This window comes from Wolffia australiana, chromosome 8, assembly GCF_029677425.1.
Source record: "Wolffia australiana isolate 7733 chromosome 8, ASM2967742v1".
NCBI classification, from domain to species: domain Eukaryota; kingdom Viridiplantae; phylum Streptophyta; class Magnoliopsida; order Alismatales; family Araceae; genus Wolffia; species Wolffia australiana.
The window spans coordinates 1,787,589-1,808,691 of NC_135842.1; the positions used below are offsets into that span (position 1 = coordinate 1,787,589).

The 21,103-nt window shown below is 37.2% G+C and overlaps 2 protein-coding genes across 2 annotated transcripts; both read left to right on the top strand.

The window, feature by feature from the left end:
- Nucleotides 1-10,919: 10,919 nt before the first annotated feature.
- Nucleotides 10,920-11,704, top strand: LOC144707177 (Rhodanese/Cell cycle control phosphatase superfamily protein). Its single transcript, XM_078580291.1, has one exon. The coding sequence runs from the start codon at nucleotides 10,990-10,992 to the stop codon at nucleotides 11,605-11,607; it is 618 nt and encodes a 205-aa protein (XP_078436417.1). The 5' UTR covers nucleotides 10,920-10,989; the 3' UTR covers nucleotides 11,608-11,704.
- A 1,903-nt stretch (nucleotides 11,705-13,607) lies between these two features.
- Nucleotides 13,608-18,620, top strand: LOC144706755 (Transcription factor TFIIE, alpha subunit). The gene is made up of 11 exons (XM_078579772.1): nucleotides 13,608-13,840; nucleotides 13,988-14,110; nucleotides 14,421-14,541; nucleotides 15,130-15,258; nucleotides 15,605-15,714; nucleotides 15,799-15,982; nucleotides 16,193-16,393; nucleotides 16,651-16,866; nucleotides 16,961-17,168; nucleotides 17,728-17,851; nucleotides 18,329-18,620. The coding sequence occupies exons 1-10, from the start codon at nucleotides 13,821-13,823 to the stop codon at nucleotides 17,820-17,822; spliced, it is 1,407 nt and encodes a 468-aa protein (XP_078435898.1). The 5' UTR covers nucleotides 13,608-13,820; the 3' UTR covers nucleotides 17,823-17,851; nucleotides 18,329-18,620.
- The last annotated feature ends 2,483 nt before the right edge of the window (nucleotides 18,621-21,103 follow it).

The following is a 21,103-nucleotide window of genomic DNA, read 5'->3' on the forward strand; positions in this document are numbered from 1 at the left end:
AGATATCTGAGCCAATCTTCTCACAGTGTGGCTTTCACAATAAAAATGTATGGCCCTTTAAGAGAGAGGAAGGAGTGTGCAACTGAGACTTTCATAGATATCTTTAAAATTTATCTTTCATTTTATATTTAATTTGGAACCGCTGCAATATAAATACATCCTTCACCATCCAATAAACCTCTAGCCTGTAACCCTTTAGGCACACATACCATTCAAGTAAATAACTCAAATAACTCAATAACTCTAATAACCCAATGAGTTGCCAGCCAATGCGGTGCCAAGCTACACCATGCTTTAAAACTCCCAAAGAAATATGTCAACTCTTTTATGGAGCATTACCATCATCAGATATTATTTATAATCATTCATCCACATGAGATTTCCACAATGACTTAGGGTATGATAACTGTCCAACCTTAATTGGTCATCCATGAAAAAATCATCAAAGAATACCTAGAAAGAGTTTTGACATCAGCGTCATCTTTAATCAAGATCATCTTATATTTATGATCGATGATCACATTTTATCCACAAAATCACATACATATATATGTCGCTGGATCTAGTTTTAACATTTTGGGAATCTTATATCCAGTTAAAAGATTAACTCATAGGTCACATTTAAAAGATAAAATTCCATCCAAAAGATGTATTTGGTGTCTCAAGTCTAAGGACTTCTCATGCGATAGTGATATGAATCAACATGATTGAGATTGAAGTATGATACCCTTCAGGCATTCCTATGCATCAATTTGGTAAATTATTTTTAATAAACTAGAAGATAGATTTTAATTTATGTTTTTGATTTTTTGTAGTTCAATAAATAAATTTTATAAACACAATATAAATATGTATAATTTGGTGATGGTTATGGATCATCTCCATAGGTAACTGTGAATAAATTTTAATACCTTTAAATGGTGATTTAAGAGATGAGATGGAATATCTGTAAAATATTGGACTGAAAGGTGAGGAAAATGATAAGGTAGGAAGATTATGGATATTATTTATAAGTATATAAAGAATATTGAAATGAGAAATAAGATATAGTGATGTTGATATAATGAACAAGAATTAAGATTAAGAAAGATGATGTGAAATGGCAATGATGAGATGAGAAGGTGGATAGACAGATCAATAACTTTTATGATATAAATATTTATTAAGTAGGATGACCGCCGCCAACTCGTGCGCACGCGCACCGCTGCACCCGCGCGTGCCTAGCCGCCTGTACCTCGCGGCCAGCCACGACATCAAACTGCATCGCCATTATCCAGCTTCACGCCCGAATAAGAGCGCTTCCTGTCACGACCACGCCCTGCCGGTGTGCTGCCGTAGCCCAGGTTTGATCACTCGATTCTGCCATGACGTCGTTCTTCCTTAGTCGCCGCTCTTATTTCCTTACAGTACTGTCGAACATACTTTGTGCCTCGAGAGATAGGAATTTCCCCGATGAACTGGATATAATCCAATTCAGCGAGAGATAGGTTTATTCCTTGTTGGTAAAGCATTACTCGTAACTTAGAAGGATTGGACGCTGACGGGTAATAAATTTACCCCTCACATTACGTGTCAAATTTGGTCCAAAGTGACGTTGGGAAGTCAATTTTGACTTTATCGACCTTCGCCAATTTAATTAAACGTTAGAGTTTGTTAGTTCGTTCTTCTTACTTGTCGTTCGATTTCTTAAAATTGCATCATCTCGTTCAAGGCATCATCCCATTGTTGTTTCCCTGTGGTGTAATACGTGCCATTCCATCCCGGACGACAGTGTATTACATCACAATACATGTCAAGGCAGAAGTAAGTCCAAAAATCTATAAATGATTCCCATAAATAAAATATAATCCAGAAAATATAACTATATATTCTGAGTGAAAAAAGAAATATCTCCATGAATTTAGTGTCTAGAAAATCTAAAAAGTAACCAAAATCTACAAGAATCAGTATATAATTCTGAAAATAAATTCAATCATTTTAGGCTTGATAACATGCAGATATAATCATTTTTATGTGACCAAACATGAAAATTTCATGATATTGACTGAACAATGAAGGTGTTATCAATTTCCCTGGAATATATAAACCATATTTATGTCTTCCTATTAGTGGCTACGTGATCTATCATTCTCATCAGATGGGTGGGATAAGATAGTGATATTATATCCATATAATTTGATGTTCTATTCCTTAAATAGGAATATTTGGAACTCATGTTTAAACACTAGTGATCAGTGTATTGTAATATCATCATAATTCACTTATGATGAAAGTATATATGGCCCACACGCCAATCACAAATTATGTATCTCATTATGTGGTCATTAATACAACATATTCAATTTAATGCACATGTGATGCTTGATAACACACAAATTCACTGGTAAAATGCTATAAATGTGTGTTATCTGGGGGTATTCAAGTGATATAAATGCATATTCTCATATGGAATTATCATTTATCTGCATTAGAACCACTTATTGACCACTAAATCAAAATGAATTTAATTTGGTGAGTGTATGATTTTTCTGATTTTCTTTGGGTATTCTTCCAGAACTTTTTGTGATTTGTTATCAGAATATATTTATATATTTGTCAAAAGGCTTATTTGGGTGTAAATATTTTAGATGACAGGTTTCAGCAGGAGATTGGACAATTTTGGAGGGAAAATTTGGAGAAAGGAGAGCCAAAACGAGCACAGAACACGAGGAGGTGGAGGAGAGAGAAAATGATAAAATGCGGAGACTTAGCCCACTTCAAAACCTCATATCTCACAACTCTATCGTTGGATCAAGCTCAAATTTTGGTGGTGGTTTTTTCCTTTCATCTAATTTCAATCCAACAGTGGAAATTACCATAAAATTTCTATAACTCTTGTAATGAAGGGGATGACCAAGGGCAAAAGGGAAATTGACTTTACCCCTTCACCCAAGGTACTTAAACCCTTTTTTCTCTCTCTGAAACCATTGTGGAGTCTTCCATCCACAGCTGAGTAGACAGAGGAGGGAGTTCTTGGATCAAAAAATGTTCTGAGTTTATTTCATTGCATTTTCTGGTCTTGAATTCTAGATTGTATTCTTCTAAATCGCCTTGGCTTGGGCGAAATGTTCTGGCCCTTTCTAGGAGTTGAATCTGATTTTGTTTGAGATGAATATTGAGCTCTGAAAACAAAAACTAACTAGAAATTAGATAGATTTCATTTCCTTGTAGTTTAAAAATTAGACAGCTCCTAAAAACTCTTGAGAAAATTGAATCAGCTCCTATATAGATTATCATTCCTACTTAAATTATCTTATGCCCTACTCTATTTCTGATTTCTTGATCTTGATTTCAATATCAAGAAGCGTAAATAGATATCTCACAAATACAATCCTCGTTTATTTTCCCCTACCCTGAGGTTCTGGATCTTCTTGACAAGATCAAGAAATCCAGATAGGAATCACTCATCCTATTATCTCCTCTATATTCCTCTCCCAAATTCAGCTCAAAATCCACTAATCATATTCAACATCCCAGATTATGCAATTTATAAATTGAATTGCATAATCTGAATTGTACAATGACAGTAATTAAGGCATCTTAATCACCCAAAATTCAGCTTATCAATGCTTATGAAGAATTCCATGAATAAAATTGACTCATTGAATTATTATGAGATCACCATACAGAGATCACAAAATAAGGACATCGAAGTATCCAGATAGGATTAACACTTTCTAGTCACACTCACATAAAGAGTATGGCCAATCTAATATCTATCAGTGTTGATACACCAACGATAGATAGTGGGTGATGTTTAGTAGAAAGAGTTCAATGAATTGATCCATACAAATCGGTAAATGATAATATAAAAAACTATCATTCATGTATCTTAAAATATTTTTTATTAATATAACTTATAATAAATTTATGATCATCATTCATGATATTTTACTCATCAATGAATTCTGGTCAAGTTGAATTTTTTTCATTGCTAATTGATGTGTCTCACTTTCAACGCTAAGAATTAAGGTGAAAATTTTCGCAGTTTTATACATTTGAATTTTTATCAAAATAGGTTCTTCCCTATCTCAGTGAAGATGAGTTCCATTTATTTAATCTCTCTTTAACATCTACCCCACAATGGTTTTCATGGTTCAAAGGTTGAGTTGATCAATGGTTGAAATGGTTCACTCAACCAATGGGAAAATTCATTAGATCCATCTAAGAATGTTGTTTGAAGGGCCAGTTGGCTTGAATAGAGGCTCAGTTCAGGTGCATGAACTAGACATGTCAATAAGCTCATTTTTCAATTATACATATTTCTCCTTAAGTTAAAATGGTTACTTTTATGCTATTTTAAATTTTATACATTAAATATAAATAAACTAAGGTGATGTATATTAAAACACAATATCAAATAAAATTTAAACAACACACACACACACACATATATATATATATATATATATATTCATAATGGTTTCCTTTATACTAGGTAATACCATGGTCCAACTGAATTTTTTGACATATTTGGATGGACTGTGAATGTCAGTCCACAACGGGGGGACAAAAACTGTAATCAAATTTTTGTCATGTACTTCAAATAGACCGTGGAATCAGATACATAGAATACTTTTTACATAAAGATAGATTACTGAGACTAACATAAGTATTCTGTAACTGAGCCAATAATGAATGGTCTAGTTAAAAAAAGGTGATATAATATATATATATATATATATATATATATATAGAGAGAGAGAGAGAGAGAGAGAGAAAGATTAGGCTTCAGTTGGTATTTTAAAGTTTATATTTTTAAAACTGACAATTTCGGTAAAATGTTATTTGGCCTATTCAATTTGAACCTACATCCAAGTTGAGAGCAGGTCAACTAGCCTACTCATCATGTATTCTCAACCTGGGGTAGGATATTTTTGAATATTACTGGTTTCAAGATATGCTGTGAATATTTTTATAGGTTTAACCACATGTTAATTATGTTTTTAATGAATTGAACCTGATTAACTGGTATATATGAATTGGGAAATAAACGAAGCGTGATATTTATTGTGCTTCAATACTGAAAAAATAACCATTTAAGCATTTTTTTAAAAAATAATAGCATGACCTTTATTTCAATATGGGGATTTAAAAGAGGGAATTGTGATGGAGATATGTATATCAGAAAATGAACATCACAATTCAATATAATGTATAGAGATAGACAATTGTCATAAATATCAATTAAAGCTTGAAAAACATACTAAGATCATTGATATATATATAATCATTTTTTATGAGTAAGATTTGTAAATATTATTTAGTTCTGGATGTATTTAGTTATCACTAAAAACATGAATAAGTAAAATAAAATTTAGAAAAAATATTATATTTCTCAATAATAGGTTGATAAAATATAACTGAAGTTATCACCATCACTATGAAATGATCATATATATTTAAACACCCTTAAAAGAGACAAAATATCCAAAAACCAAGAATAATATTTTAATTTTAAAAAAATCAATGCATGAGGGAATTACAATCAAAATACTATAAGTATGATAATAGTGAATAAATTAAGACAAAATAATAAATATAGTTATACCATCAAAATTTGTGAAAAAAATTTAGAGTTCTACAAATTTCGGTTTTAAAATGTGAAGTCTTTTAAATGTTATAGCCTTTTATACAAATAAAAAATTTCCAAAAAAACAGAAACCATATCAAGAAAAATTAATCACATTCTAAATATTTAGTTGTATAAATATCAAATTGTAAAATTCCTTAGATATTTAGGCATGCTATCAGTAGTGTTGATACTATTATATAATGTAAATCCATATTTTGGTATCATAATAAGATGATAAAATAAAAAAAATTAGAAGAAATGAAAGAAAAGGCACATTTCTGTACTGGATCATTTTTTATGAATGAACATATACGTGTTATACATTATCATAAAATGTTATTGTACTATATGGTAAAAATCACGTATTAAGGTATTAAGGGAAAATATCTTGTGGATTTAGTAAGATCATAAGTTTCAATATTATAATAAAACTACTGTAAATGTTTTATGGATACACCCATGTATGTGTTTCCCTGAACATTCCTCATTTGACTTGCATTTATCAATTCATATATATTGTGCCTCTAAGTTTGATAGGTTGTAAACGGGGTCACTCCAATGTAAAGTGTAATAGCACTTTGATTGTAGGTTGGATGTGATCTATATCTATAATGAAGTAACAACTATAAGTTAGACCCATTTTATATGGAATTTTATATAGAGTAAATAAAATATTTAGCAATTGAAGTTAATTATCAAGTTAAAGAAAATGTAAAAAACTTATAAAGTGTACTGATTTAAATTAGCATAAAATTGTATGATGATAAAAAATTCATTCCATAATTTTGTGCTAAAATTTTATTTTTATGTAGTGTTTAAATTTTTTAAAAGGGTTTATTTTAGATATCTAAAATTTTATGGGTACTTAACAAGTAGACTCCTACTAACTAAATATAAACCTAAGGAAGATATATAATATTACACAAAAATTTATACAGATTCATATTAAATCCCAATTCTATCATGGGTACTCTCATTCTCTAGAGACTCACTTTCATTGTCCCCTGACAATATTTTAGGCATAAAAACCTTGTGCATGTGCTAAGGGAAGTAATATTCTGAAACAAATACAACCCAAGAAAACAAACGATTAACTGAGACATGACCTTGATGATCAGCGCTGTAAATGGTTGTATGTCTGATCGGACATGGGAATATTCTTGACCATGCCATTGTATTTTTATTAAATTTACGTATTTCATTTAATTACTCATTTTTTAAAATGCTGAGACGTTTTGGAAATTTTCCCATGGTTGAAATGATTTGACCGAGTCAAACCGTAACAAACAAGAGTTTATCAGTATATTTAGGACTTTATTGCAAAAAAATTAATGTTTAGAATTCACCAGGATAATTTGGAGTTCAATTCAAATGCTTTATGCTTCAATATTCAACAAAGCCAGGGGAAATGATAATTAGAATAAGCAGGAATCTAAGAAATTGAGTCAAGATTAGTGTGCATTCTGGAGAAGATTCAATTTAAGGGTAGAATATCATAGAAGAGGCATAAACTACATGAGAAGGATATAAAAGGTTATGATTCACCCGCTTTAATGGAATTGAGATGTATAACAAGGTTAAACTCTGGGGGAAATATTGATGGGGCGTTTAGAGAAATCATTTACTGTTTATTTATTTGTGCACGTTTAGATAATCAATGGTATTCTCAAATTGCCTTTTGACATTTTCGAAAATGATTTATAAATAAATATGTAGGGAATCATAATTGTATAGTTTTTAACTTCTCGTCACATGTGAAAAGATGAATATTTTAATGAATTATCAATAACTTATCTTAAAAGATGAAAATTAATTTTTAGGTAAAAATATAACAGGTGAAAATGAAATGAAATTACTTTGTTAATTCATTGAAAGCATATGTGGAGAGTATTTGAAAATAAATTTTCGTCTTTTCTCATAGAAAACCAAGGGTCACTTATTATATCTTTTACATGAAATAATTCGTTGTCTTAATATATCCAAGTTAAATTTTGAGGGCCAGAATTTCTCAAATAAATACATGTTTATAAAGCAAAAATTTTGATTCAATTATTCATGGGTAATCAATTGAAATATTAAATAAGCATCCCTGGATACAAGTGCAATTATTAATATTATTAGAAAATTTTGTGCCATATACTAAGATCTATTGTGTGCATCGTGAAGTATAAAATTGTGCAAATTAAATGCATAATAATTTTACCAGAGATACCAAGAATTTATCTATTTTATATTAGCGATATTCGTTTAAAAATTGATGCAAAAAGCATTAATAAAATCAATTTACATTGGTATTTTAGCAATAGTTTGGAGCACTATTAGAAAGGAAATTATTCCATGATTTATGTTGCATTGCATGCTATTATTTCTGTAATAACTTGAAACTATGCAGGCTATCTTTTATCTCGAGAAAACATGTTTTGTTATTTGTCAGGTTTTAAATTTTATTCTTAAAAGATGTGAGATTGCTAATTTTTTATGATAACTTCTTAAAGATATCTTATAAATATGAAGACCTTGATTCTTAAAATTTATGAGAAGCTTCTCCCATGAGCCACACTGAATTCCAAAATGGGATAAGACATAATTAAATATTTACTCTCTTCCAAGTTATTTAAAACTCTTCGTTGTTTATTTTTTTACTACTGCTTGTTTCTTTTGTCCTGACTTCAAAACTTGATTCACAGTTGGTAGACTTAGTAGCTAGATTTAGTTCAAATATCTATTGAGTAACTTCTAAGTTTATTAAATAACTCTAAATATTTAAATATAATCTAAAGATGATTGTCCATAATTTTTAGATACCAAAAACTTCTATGTTTGGACTGAATAACCTGAAGATAAATTTATAAGAATCTATCACACATTTAACCTCAATTGTTTTTATTTTTTAAATTATCTCTGTTAGTTAATTTGTATTCATATTTATTTTGATATATTTGTTTTTAAAATATTTTTGCTATCTTGTATTTACAAAAATTTTCACATTCATTTCACAAAAAACATTATTGCCAATGGGGTTAACCCTTACCTATTGTAACTTGCCAAGAAATTTTACATGGGGCATTAAAAACAATGCTTCGGGGCAGTGGATAAATAGTAAATGATGTTGAATAAGCAAAATTTTATTTTTAATTATACTCATGTAATAAAATTTATGTCTTATCCAAAGTATCATGATGAATAAGTTAGATCCACATAGAAAATCATTTAACAAATATGAATGCTTCATTTTGTAAAAGTGAAAAAAATGTGATAGAAATAAGACCGTAGTGGATGAGAAAAACATATAGAATATTAGAATGATCAGAAATGTGTTGATCATGTTTTGATGATGAATACAATCTAGATAGGGTCGGAAGGATATGATGTGTTGATAAGATGGTAAACAATCTAAGAATATTTCTCGAATGAAAAAGTACCTAGAAATTTTCACTGATTTTAGCAGGATCTATTCCAACCTACAAGCACTATTGAGTAAATAACTCTCACAAGGACTTCTATGTTCCTGCAAAGCCAGGTATTTTGCAACATATACATGAGAATAAATCTTACTATAATCAGAGTAGAAACATCGAGTTAATCTTACTATTGGAGGCAAAGCTCGAAGGTTATATTTATTATTCATCGTCTCTCTTTGTATAGAGATTGTGTGTGAGAGGAAAAAGAACTGAAGAAAATTCTACCCTCATTTGAAGGAGAGGGAGAGAGACATAGAGAGAGAGAGAGGGAGAGGGAGAGGGAGAGGGAGAGAAACAGAGAGAGGGAGAGGGAGAGAAACAGAGAGAGAGAGAGAGAGAAAGATAGGGAGAGGGTGAGAAACAGAGAGAGGGAGAGAGAGAGACAGAGAAATAGATGGAGAGGGAGAGAGACAGAGAGACAGACAGAGAGAAAGAGGGAGAGAGATTGAGAGAGGGAGAGAGAGAGAGAGGGAGAGAGAGGGAAAAAGTTGAGAGATAGAAAGGGAGAGAGAGACAGAGAGAGGAAAAGATACAGAGATAGAGAGGAAGAGAGGGAGAGGGAAAGAGACAGAGATAGAGAGGAAGAGAGGGGGAGGGAAAGAGACAGAGATAGGGAGAGGTAGAGAGGGGGAGGGAAAGAGACAGAGATAGGGAGAGGTAGAGAGAGAGAGAGAAAGAGAGGGAGAGGGAGAGAGCCAGAGAGAGGGAGAGGGAGAGAGACAGAGAGAAAGAGAGGGAGAGGGAGAGAGCCAGAGAGAGGGAGAGGTAGAGAGACAGAGAGAGAGAGAGGGAGAGGGAGAGAGACAGAGAGAGGGAGAGGTAGAGAGACAGAGAAAGAGAATGAGAGAGCGAGAGAGGGCGAGAGACAGAGAGGATAGGGAGACAGACAGAGAGAGGGAGAGGGAGAGAGACAGAGAGAGGGAGAGAGAGACATAGAGAGAAAGAGGGGGAGAGGGAGAGAGACAGAGAGAGGGAGAGGTAGAGAGACAGAGAGAGGGAGAGAGGGAGGGAGAGAGACAGAGAGGGAGAGAGACAGAGAGAGGGAGTGGGAGAGAGAAAGAGAGAGGGAGAGGTAGAGAGACAGAGAGAGAGGTAGAGAAACAGAGAGAAAGAGAGGGAGAGAGAGAGAAAAAAAAGGAAAGAGAGTGACAGATAGAGAAAGGGAGAGAGAGACAGATAGAAAGGCAGGGATAGAGAGGGAGAGAGGGAGAGAACGGGAGAGAAAGAAGAGAGAGAGAGGGAGAGAGAAGAGAGAGAGAATCCGTAGATTTTAGATAAAGAGGGAGAGATAAGGAGAGAGAAAGAGGGAGAGGGAGAGACGGGGAGAGGCAGAGAGAAAGAGATGGAGAGAGAAAAAGAGAAAGGGAGAGAGAGAGAGAGGGAGGGAGAAGGAGAGAGGCAGAGAGAAAGAGAGGGAGAGAGAGTAAGGGAAAGAGAGAGAGAGTGATAGGGAGAGGGAGAGAGACGGAGAGAGGGAGACGGAGTGATAGGGAGAGGAAGAGAGACAGAGAGAAAGAGAGGGAGAGAGAGTAAGGGAAAGAGAGAGAGTGTGTGATAGGGAGAGGGAGAGACAGAGAGAGAGGGAGAAAGGGAGAGCGAGAGAGGCAGGGGGAGAGAGAGAGTGATAAGGAGAAGGAGAGAAACAGAGAGAGAGGGAGAAAGGGAGAACGAGAGAGAGAGGGAGGGAGAGTCCCTAGCTCTTAGATGCTTCTCCATCGCTACTAGACTTGCCCACTGGGCCACCCTCAATCCCCAACCCACGAATCAGGGCACGCCCTTCCTTCCTCCGGATACCCCCACACCCGAGACAAACCTACACCCACCAGATACACAAATAATCACAAAGAGAGAGATAAACACATAGAGAGAGATAGATAGATAGATAGATAGATAGATAGCTACAGATAGAGAGAGATGGCGGCATTGGGGGGCCTGTCGGCGCCAAGTAGAAGGAGCAACACATTACGAACAAGAGCTCAGGCCCCGTCAAGCCGGGGACAAGAGCTAATCCGAAGCGGCGAAGTGGTGGCGCTGCCGCCGCCGGCGGCAGCGGCGGCGCTGCGCGGCGGCGGTTACAAGCTTCTAGACGTAAGGCCGGAGTGGGAGTTTAACAAAGCCCGGGTGCGCAGCGCCCTCCACGTACCCCTCTTCGTCGAGGACAAAGACGACGGCCTCCTCACTCTCCTGAAGAAGTCCGTCCACTTGGGCTACATCGGCCTGTGGACCGGCCAGCTTCTCACTACCTTCAACGACGACTTTCTCTCTCAAGTGAAGGCCGAAGCGCCGGACAAGGAAGAGAAGCTGCTCGTCGCCTGTGGAGAGGGGCTGAGATCGCTCGTCGCTGTTGCATTTCTACACGGCGGGGGTTATAAGAACTTGGCCTGGCTCGAAGGGGGCTTCAGCCGGTGCAAGAAGGACGAGCTTGGGGTTGTGGATGGGGAAACGGAGCTCCGGTTTGCCTCTGTGGGCGGTGCTTCTTACGTTTTTCTCCGGCTGCTTGTCCTTGTTGGGGCATTGGGGAGAGACGGGTAGAGAAATTGGAGATGGGGTCTTTGGCCCTTCTCTTGTTTTCCTTCCGGGCATTGTTTTTTGGGGGAGAAAATTGATGGGTTCTTCCAAAGTTTGGATTTTTCTTTGTCTGAAGAGAGGTGGGAGCAGATGCATTGCCATAGGAGAGAGGAGACAGAAAATTAAACCACATACTTGGCCTTGGGGCCTAGATTCATGTCATTGCTTCACCCAGGTCTAAAAATAGGCTATACTTCTACATTAAGGACATATATTGAAGAGGTAGCACCATGTGACTAAGTTAAGGGTACTCGATTATTTGATTGATAATGGGTAATGAATGGCTGTTTTATGTCCTGGGCAAACACTTTTGATCTGGGTCAGGGTTTGGTCTTTTCTTTTTTCCCATTGACTCCATAATTCATCCTTAAATTCACCTACGCTTGTGTACATAAATAACCTCAAGAAGATGTAAGAACCTGACCAGTTTAGTTAAAGGAAGTCAAGTTCCCTTATTCTAAAGAAATCAACAATTATGGAAAATAATGCTAGTTTTGCAGTGTCATGTTTCATTAATGAGTAATGCATAACCATGTTTTCTCTGTGCTATTTCGTTAATAACTTTATCGAATTTTAGCATAAATGCATATAACCAAGAAACTCCTGGAAATCCAACCAACCGCAGACGTGCACTATAGCTCTGAATATAGAGCATGGATGGACGGGACGGTTATTTTGTCCATGGACGTAAAAATCGTCCCGCCGAGAAGTTTCAACAAATGACGGGATGTAGGACTGTCCGCTGGTCTCAGAAAGGGATATTTATTCATCCATGGACGAAATAACTGTCCCGTCTAGTTCCTTGGACTGTAGACGTGACGGTTTCTGCATCCCGTGGGAGTACAATAGGCACCTGGCAACACTAGCGGGCCGACGTACATGTTGTGTCCCGTGTTAAATTCTGAGTGGCCTAATGCTGACACACGCACTGCTTCCTCCCGAATGTCGGACAGGACGGGAATGTCTTGGACGGGACGGTTTTCAGATGGAACGGGAAGTGGGAGAAAAAATTGGGACGGGATGAAACCTGAATGGGGCGATTTGGATAAAATTTTAAAAATTGGGACGTACGACTATAGTGCAGGGACGTGGAAGGGACGATTTTTTCGTCCCGGGACAAAAAAATTGTCCCATCCAAAGATACGGACGAATTTCGGGACGGAAATTCGTCCCGGGGACCACCGGACAGGACGGTTTTCGTCCCGTAGGGGGCGAAAAAACCATCCGTCCGGAGGTCTCGGAAGTTGGACGGACGAATCTGGACGGAAAACCGCTGGATTCACATCCGACGGTTGAGATGTAGCCACGTGGCCTCGCAATGACAATTTGCATCAAAGTCCCTGTTACGTGCGTGCAAACGGACGCCGCTCAGAAATAATTGTACTAATGGCCCTTCGCATTCTCTCTCCTCTGTAATTCCCTAAAAAACTTAGAAAAATCTATATTAATATATTAAAAATGTAAAATGGGTTTTTTTCGTCCGGGACAAGGGACTGGACGAAGATTCGTCCCGTTCTTTGTCCCTGCACTGAATCCGGACGTCGGACGGGACGAAATTCGTCTCTTCCCGTCCATCGTCCACGTCTGGGACGATCCGGAACTAGGTAGGACAGGGCAATCTTCGTCTCGTCCCGTCCATTGTCCCTGTCCTGGACGAAGCTTCACTCTAGCTCTGATACTAACTTGGAACCTCTTGGGAACATGAAACAATCTCAACCGTTGAAAAAAAAACAAAGATTCATCGCGCGGTTTCTAGCCGTCGATCTGAACAACGATCTAGGTGACGTGGGGATGAAATTAATCCTGATTGCTCACGTGCGACCGATCTACCGTCCGATCTAACTCGATCAGCGATTTCTGACCGTCGATCGCACGGGGAGATCACGGGAGAAGAGAAATTAAGTCTGCTTATTTTCAAATAACTGTTGGATTTCTTCTCGACTGCTATAAATTGGGGCGTCCCCAAATCTCTAAATTCTCGTCATTCCGCCGTCAGCAGGAGCGGGATCGATCGGCGATCGCAAGCGTAGAATGGCGATTGGAAGATCCTGATGATCGATTTTGCATGGAATCCAAGTTCGGAAGGTCGCCGGCTTGCCGATGAAGTAAAAATCAAAGTGTAGGATAGTGGAAGGCTTGATAGGGGGAATGTGATTGGAGAGAATTGTCTCTGAAGAATGGCGGAGCCGTTCAACAGGTCTGGCAATTTCTCGCCGATGCGTTGTTTGATTTTTTGTTGATATAGTTTGTGCGTCGTCGATTTCTGTTTTTTTTTTCTTTTTGATTGCCTTGTTTGTTGTTTATTTCTGGCGTGGTTCTGGCTCTCAATGACTTGATCTTGTAGGTTGGTGAAACTTGCGGCGCGTGCGTTCTATGATGATTTCACTACGAAGGGCGAAAATCAGACGAAAACGGGGAGAAGTGACAATCGCGGGATGGCGGTGGTTGTTCTTGATGCACTGACCAGGTTTGTATTTCTTTTGCTTCAAGTATTCGGACTTTGAATGCTGGGCGGCAATGCGCGTAAATTTTCAGAAACATGCTTTTTCGATTTACCTCGAACTTAACGGTCTGAATCAGAAATATATTTCTCACCGTGGCATTTAAGTATTCCCACTGCTATAATATCCTGAAGTCAAACTCGTTCCTCCAATTACTAACTACTTTCTCTCGAGTAGTATATTTTTCTCTAGTTTACTTTCTCGTGATGTTTAGGATTATAAGCTACGTTTTCTGATGTAGAAAATTTTGATAAAATTATCGTTTGGCGTTTTCAGACGTCAGTGGGTTCGAGAGGAAGATTTGGCCAAGTCTTTGAAGCTCCACACCAAGCAACTTCGTCGCACTCTACGGTTTTTTGAAGAAGAAAAGTTGGTTACTAGGGATCATCGAAAAGAAGTGAGAATTGCTTTTATGAATGGTTGAATAAAGTTCACTTTTTATCTCTAAATTGAAGTTGAGGAAATGTGCCTTTTTTAAGAGAAACCCATGTTACCTAGAGTTTTGGGAAAGATGTCATTTCGACAACGGTGATGCTCTTCGATGGGCTATAGTCAAAAGTATTCGCATACGATGTTTTTGCTTCTAAGTTTTTCAAGTTGTATGGAAAAATTATTTATTTCTTAAGTTCATCATGTGAGAACTATGTTCTAAACGGTATTTTCTGAGAGGTGGAAGTAATAAAACTTCAGCTGTTGATTGGTGGCGGATAAACTAACTATGATATATTATGATTTGTAGCTGATGAATTTAAATATTTTGAAAGAAAATTGTCGGAAATAATGCACAAAGTTCCGGATGTATGTTTTGATTCATTGCGTTACATTTTAATTTTTTTCCGGATGGATGTTTCCCGGCGCTTAAATCGTCAGTTATTCTTCCATTTGTTGTTTATCAATGATACATTTTATTGATTTTTCTCTGAACAGACTCTTTATTATAACGTGTCTTTGACTGGAGGACATTTTTCCCACTTCTTCATTTCAGACAGCTAAAGGCGCAAAGGTTTTTAGTGCTGCTATTGCAGCTTCAGCTGACGGGCAGCGAGTAGGGAAAGAAGGAGAGGAAAAGACCAAGTTGCACACCCATTCTTACTGCTGTCTAGATTATGCGCAGGTTGAGATGAGAGACATACCCTTCATTTCAATTTACTTTATCTGAATTATTATTGATTTTTTTTTGCCTCAGTGCCCCAGAAGTCTAATTAAAATCTAGCTTCACCTTTCCCGACATCCGTCTTGTTATATTTTTCTTTTGTAGCATAACGCTTCCGTGTTTATCTTCCTTATTAGGACCTTAAGATATCATTCTCAATCAAAAACAACCCATTCCTAATTTTTCTTGTGATATTCCTGGGTTACTCCCCATTCCGCTTTTAATAATGCACCATTGTCTGCAGATCAATTCTGATATTACTCGAGAATATGTTCAGGGTTTAATCGCAATCTTTACCTTAATGTAGATTTACGACGTTGTGAGATATCGACTTCATCGGATGAAGAAAAAACTGAAGGATGAATTGGATAACAGGAACACAATTCAAGAATACATATGCCCCAACTGTAATAGACGGTATTTTTTTCAATCTCATTTAGTCCGAAAGGCGTTGTTAAATAAGAATCTGACTTCACAGCCATTATGTGGCTTCTTTCTCAGCTATTCAGCTTTTGATGCCATGCAACTCGTCAGCATGGAAGACGAGTACTTCCATTGTGAGAGTTGTAATGGTGAGCTTGTTGCCGAGAGTGACAAACTGGCAGCAGAGGAAATGGGAGATGGAGATGATAACTCTAGACGTCGGCGTCGAGAAAAATTGAAGGATATGCTCCAAAGATTGGAGGTAAATGGAAATTATTTTCTAATATTCTCATGAAAATTCTGGCCTTGATGCAAGCGAAAAACTGTTACTGATAAAAAACATTTTTTCTAGGGTTGGATACTAAACCCTGAACTTTACGTGCTGCATTATGCCGTGAACTTTTCAGGAGTTGATTATACTGGCAGTTAATTGAATATAAATAATTTGAAATGATGATTATGTTAAATGCAGGAACAATTGAAACCATTGACCTTACAGCTTGCCAGAGTTAAAGATCTTCCCGTCCCAGAATTCGGAACCCTGCAAGCGTGGGAAGCAACTGTTAGTGCCGCTAATCGTGGAGGAAACGCCAATGGCACAAATGATGCTTCCAAATCTTCCCAGACCCATGGTTACGGTGGCACGCCTATGCCATTCATTGGCGAGACCAAGGTTTTTCATTATTTTCTCAAATATTAATATTCAGTTTTCATTTCCGGAACAGGCCCTAAAATTTCCCCAAAATGAATCATGCATAGAATAATGAAAAAAAGAAAACATTCCTATTTCTTTGTTAGATATATCTTAACACACATTGTGTGTTGTTGGAAAATTTTTATTTTTTCCGCGACTTTTAACTTTTCTGAAGTCCAAAATATTTGGAAATATTTTTCGGTTTACTCAGAAATGTCTTGTTGGATAAATTATAGGTTGAAGTTACGATCTCTGGGACGGACGCAAAGGACGAAGGCTCAGAAGCTGAAGCAGCTGCTTCATCTTTGAAGGTCTTGCCGCCGTGGATGATCAAACAAGGCATGAACCTTACCAAGGAGCAACGTGGCGAGATGAGTTCTGAAGCCAAGGTAGACAGTCTTGTTGACGAGAAAAAGAAAAAACAAGAACCAGAGGATGTGAAGAGCATAGAGGTATTCTTTCTACTTCAATATTATATTTAATATAGTTATTTATATTCACTATTTTTTGTTTTGGTTTTTATTTTCTTGATGCGAACAACTGCAGGAAGAATATCTCACAGCCTATTACGAGGCATATGCAAAAATGCTTGAAGCTTCCAAGAAGGCCGAGAATGAAGCTGAGATATCCCAACCATCTGAGTCTGGTTCTCTAAATGGGGCCTCTAATACAGATTCTGGTCGCCAAGTTGGTATGAAATTCAAAAGGGAGGATGACGATGATGGAGGGATTGAATGGGATGATGAATCAACTGGTAATATATTAATTTTTTACTAAAATTATGTATACATTATTCCTGGTTTTAATCAACGTTTATTTAGAAATATTAAGCTGGTTAGTTTTTCCGGTGCATTAAGTTCCTATGAGTCATGTTTCGTTGCATATATATATTGAAACCATAGTGTGGTTTTATTCAACTGAATAGGTAATGGTGCAGAACACTTTGCCTTATTTAGCTTCTTTGGGGATACTAAAATGATTAAATTTTTCTACATATGACGTTCCCATGATTGAGGTCAACGCCTTAGTTAATGTAGGTTTTCTTGTTACTTTTTAATATCGCATCTGATATAATCTCGAGTTTTAACATTTGAATGGATAGCAGACCATGACTTTCATCAAACTTAATAGTTAATGATGCAGAACTCGTGGTGTTCTACAACTTTCACTTTGAATACGAAATTGGTTACCTTTTTCTGCACGACTGAGATCAAACATTACTATGATGATCATCTCCGTTCAATTAATAGTTTTCACATCTATGAGGAAAGCATATTGCGCCTGACTCTGGTCATTTTCTTACCATTTCGCAGGAATTGCAAGTGAATTATTTGCTGCTAATGACACAGACGCCCAGGATAATGGTTCAGGAGATGAAGACGATGATATTGATTGGGAGGAAGGTTGATTATTGGCCAAACTTTGGGCTACGTACGGGTATGTGCCCTGATATGGCAATTAATTATATTCATCCAACCCTACATTCCCAAAGAAAAGTTGACATTATGATGTGACATGTTTAAAAATTCCAGTGTAGCTGGTTTAATCATATCGTTAGCTTCTTTTGATATCTATCCGGGGTCTCGTCTTCAGAAGCCACTTTTGGACTTGGAAATATTTTTCCTATTTGATGATTATTCAGGAACCTTGTCAAACATTTTTTTTGTTTTTGAAATCAAACAGATCAAAATTTGATTAGTCAATCTCCCATTCCATTATGAAGTTAACTGGTCAGGAATTTTCATCAATGGCCGAAAACAAGCTACAATATCTAATTGAACATTTACATGCTTTCAAAAAATAGTCGTTGAACCCAGTCTTTGAATAATAGATGAGGGCCTCTAACTTTTGGATTTCCGTTATTCAGATAAGTCAATTTTAGTAACATTCTTTATCTATTGGATAACCAATTAGGAACGGCAAGCGTCATCCGTCACGTCAAACTTCACCGTGACGGAAATGTGACGGATGATGTAAGGTGACGGTGACAATTTTTACGGGTGCGTGACGGTGACTGTGACGGATGACGATGGGGGTGTGACGGTGATGTGATGGTGACGGGGTGCTCAGGATGCGTGATGTGACGGAACAGCCACCACGGATGACGGCCATTCTGTTATTTCTAAATACAATTAAAAAACAGTATTTTGAAACATTTGTAACTGTGTCCAATCGCTGGAAAAGTACCTTATATTTGCCTCTCTTATATTAATCTCTCTATATCTCCCTATATATCGAAATATATTTATATTGATAACTAAGAATCTATCTGTACATATATCGACCGATATGCCGAATAGTATGCAGTATGTCCATCATTTGTCTATCTTTCGATCTACTACACTATCCCTCTATCGCAAAATGAAGTCACACCAGAGACCGATCTAGTATTCCGCAAAGAACCTTCTTAAAAAAAGAACAAGGGCGACTTTGAGAAATTCAGAACGGTGTTAAGAAATTCGTAAATAGGGTTTTCACGTCACCAGTGATGGTGACGCACGGTGATGTGGACGTGACGGGACACCCAATAGAGGGACACGCAATGGAACATGACAGTTCTTTTTGCATTTGCTGGGATGCGTGATGTGACGGTGACGTGACGAAACTTTCTTCACGTCACCGTCTGTCACATTACGTCATCTGTTTCGTCACGTCTGGGGCGTCACGTCTCGGACGTGTCGTTTCCTAATAACCATCATTACTTACTTCGCAACATAAAAAACGAGTCTTGACTCTGTTCCTAAGTCCGTGCCTGAATCTTAATCTTCAGATTTGCACAAATTCGCACAAAAAGAATAGAACGACCATGTCTACTGGGCAGTGGACGTGGTATGATGATGCAGTGGTGGTGCAGATTGTGTAAGACGACACAGCACAGGATGGTGGAGGACAACTTGGTCAGCACCCTCTCGTCAATGGTGGCCATGGTGAAAAGTGATGGTAACAACGGCTGCAATGACGAGGGTCTCCAGCAGGGGCAACGCTAGAGAGGGAATTAGGGTATTTTAACTTTTCTTCATTATAAGGTGTTTAAACATAATTTGGTAACACTAATTTCATGAAAGAATTAATTATTAAGTCAAAAAATATTTTTTTGAACCTACTAAAATATTTTTAGGTGTTAAATATATTTTTTCAATGTTAATCTAATTTTTCAGATTTTTTGGTATTTTTATGGAATTTTTGGACTAAATTCATAAGATCAAAAACATAAGTTTGAATTTGTTGAAATATTTTGAATGATTTTTGAAGTTTCCATGTCTTCCTAAAATTTTATGTCACGTTGTCAATCAGCCACATGGATCACAGGAGAGAGAAAGTCTTATGGCTCAGACTACTCCATCTTCAAACGATGACATCTATAAATCTAGAAGGATTTTTGGGCTAACCATTTGAGGGAAGTTCCATCTTTACCTTTTCTACCTGTGTGAAAAAAGGTATCCTTGAATTGTTTTCTTAATTAGTATCAGAAAAGTGATTCTCTGATTTAATCTAGCATATGTATTCATTCTTGTATTCCAAGATCAAAGATCTGAGCGACGTTGACGTTCAAATCAAGATACGTGAAGAGAAAACACTACTCAGTCCATTGTGCCCAAATATGATGAGGCTATGTGATCTGTCTTTTTTCAACTCACATCTGTGTCCCTTTTCCCAAGTTCTCATCATTGATAGCCTAAGTTTTCACCATCATGCACATCTTCACCAATCTCAGTCATTCTTTGGCATGTATCCACCTCAACACCACCAGCGATGGTCAATCTGCATCACTTCTCTCTGTTCCACCTCTCACCTACATGTCTTTGCCACCATATCTATTCCATCCAGCAGTAGTATTTGATGCCACACGTCATCGGGGACGTCGTATGTTGGGTACCGAGACGATGCTATGATACCAAGATTGTCAGACGTCGTCGAGGACGTCATTCGCTCAGTACTGAGACAATGCTCTGATACCAAGATGATGTTGGACATTGACAATGTCGTTGTTCGACGGGTAAATCCCTAATGATATGTAACTACATGAAACGATGAACCTAGGCAGATATGCGTGCATACCCAACTTGTGGGGTTTCGCCGAGCTTCAAGCTCCGAAGCGGGCGATGTTTTAAAAGCAAAACAAAGGAAGATGACTACAACACAACAAACTGCATGAATGACACATACGAAATGAACGATACGAACATGACACGATGAACATGAACACGACGAACACAAACACGAACACAGTAAAATGGCGAACATAAGAAGCATGTGCCAATGAAAATCAAAATGGTCGAATATGCGGACATGGTTTACGCGGGTATTTGAACCAGGGTGCTTCACCTTCGCCTTGGCGTTCCAGTTGGACTGGACGTGAGCTGGTGGGGACATCGATGATGACTCTCGTCACAACACGTGTCACCCTGTGAAAAAAGACATAGGAATAAAAGAAATAAACAATTAAAAATGCCATATCAGCCAATGCCATGTCATCTTGTTCTCTTTCATAGCTTCTTAAAAAGTGACACATGTATGCCATGTGTACACATGTGCGCCACATGTACAGGTGGCTCCATGTGTGACACATCAGCTTGGCCATCATTTTTTATTGGTAATAAAGAAAGAGAAATCATTATTTTGGATATTTGTACCTCGGTCTCCGTGCTGCATTCAGTACAAAAAGATGCAGCCTCTTTTTAGTGGGCC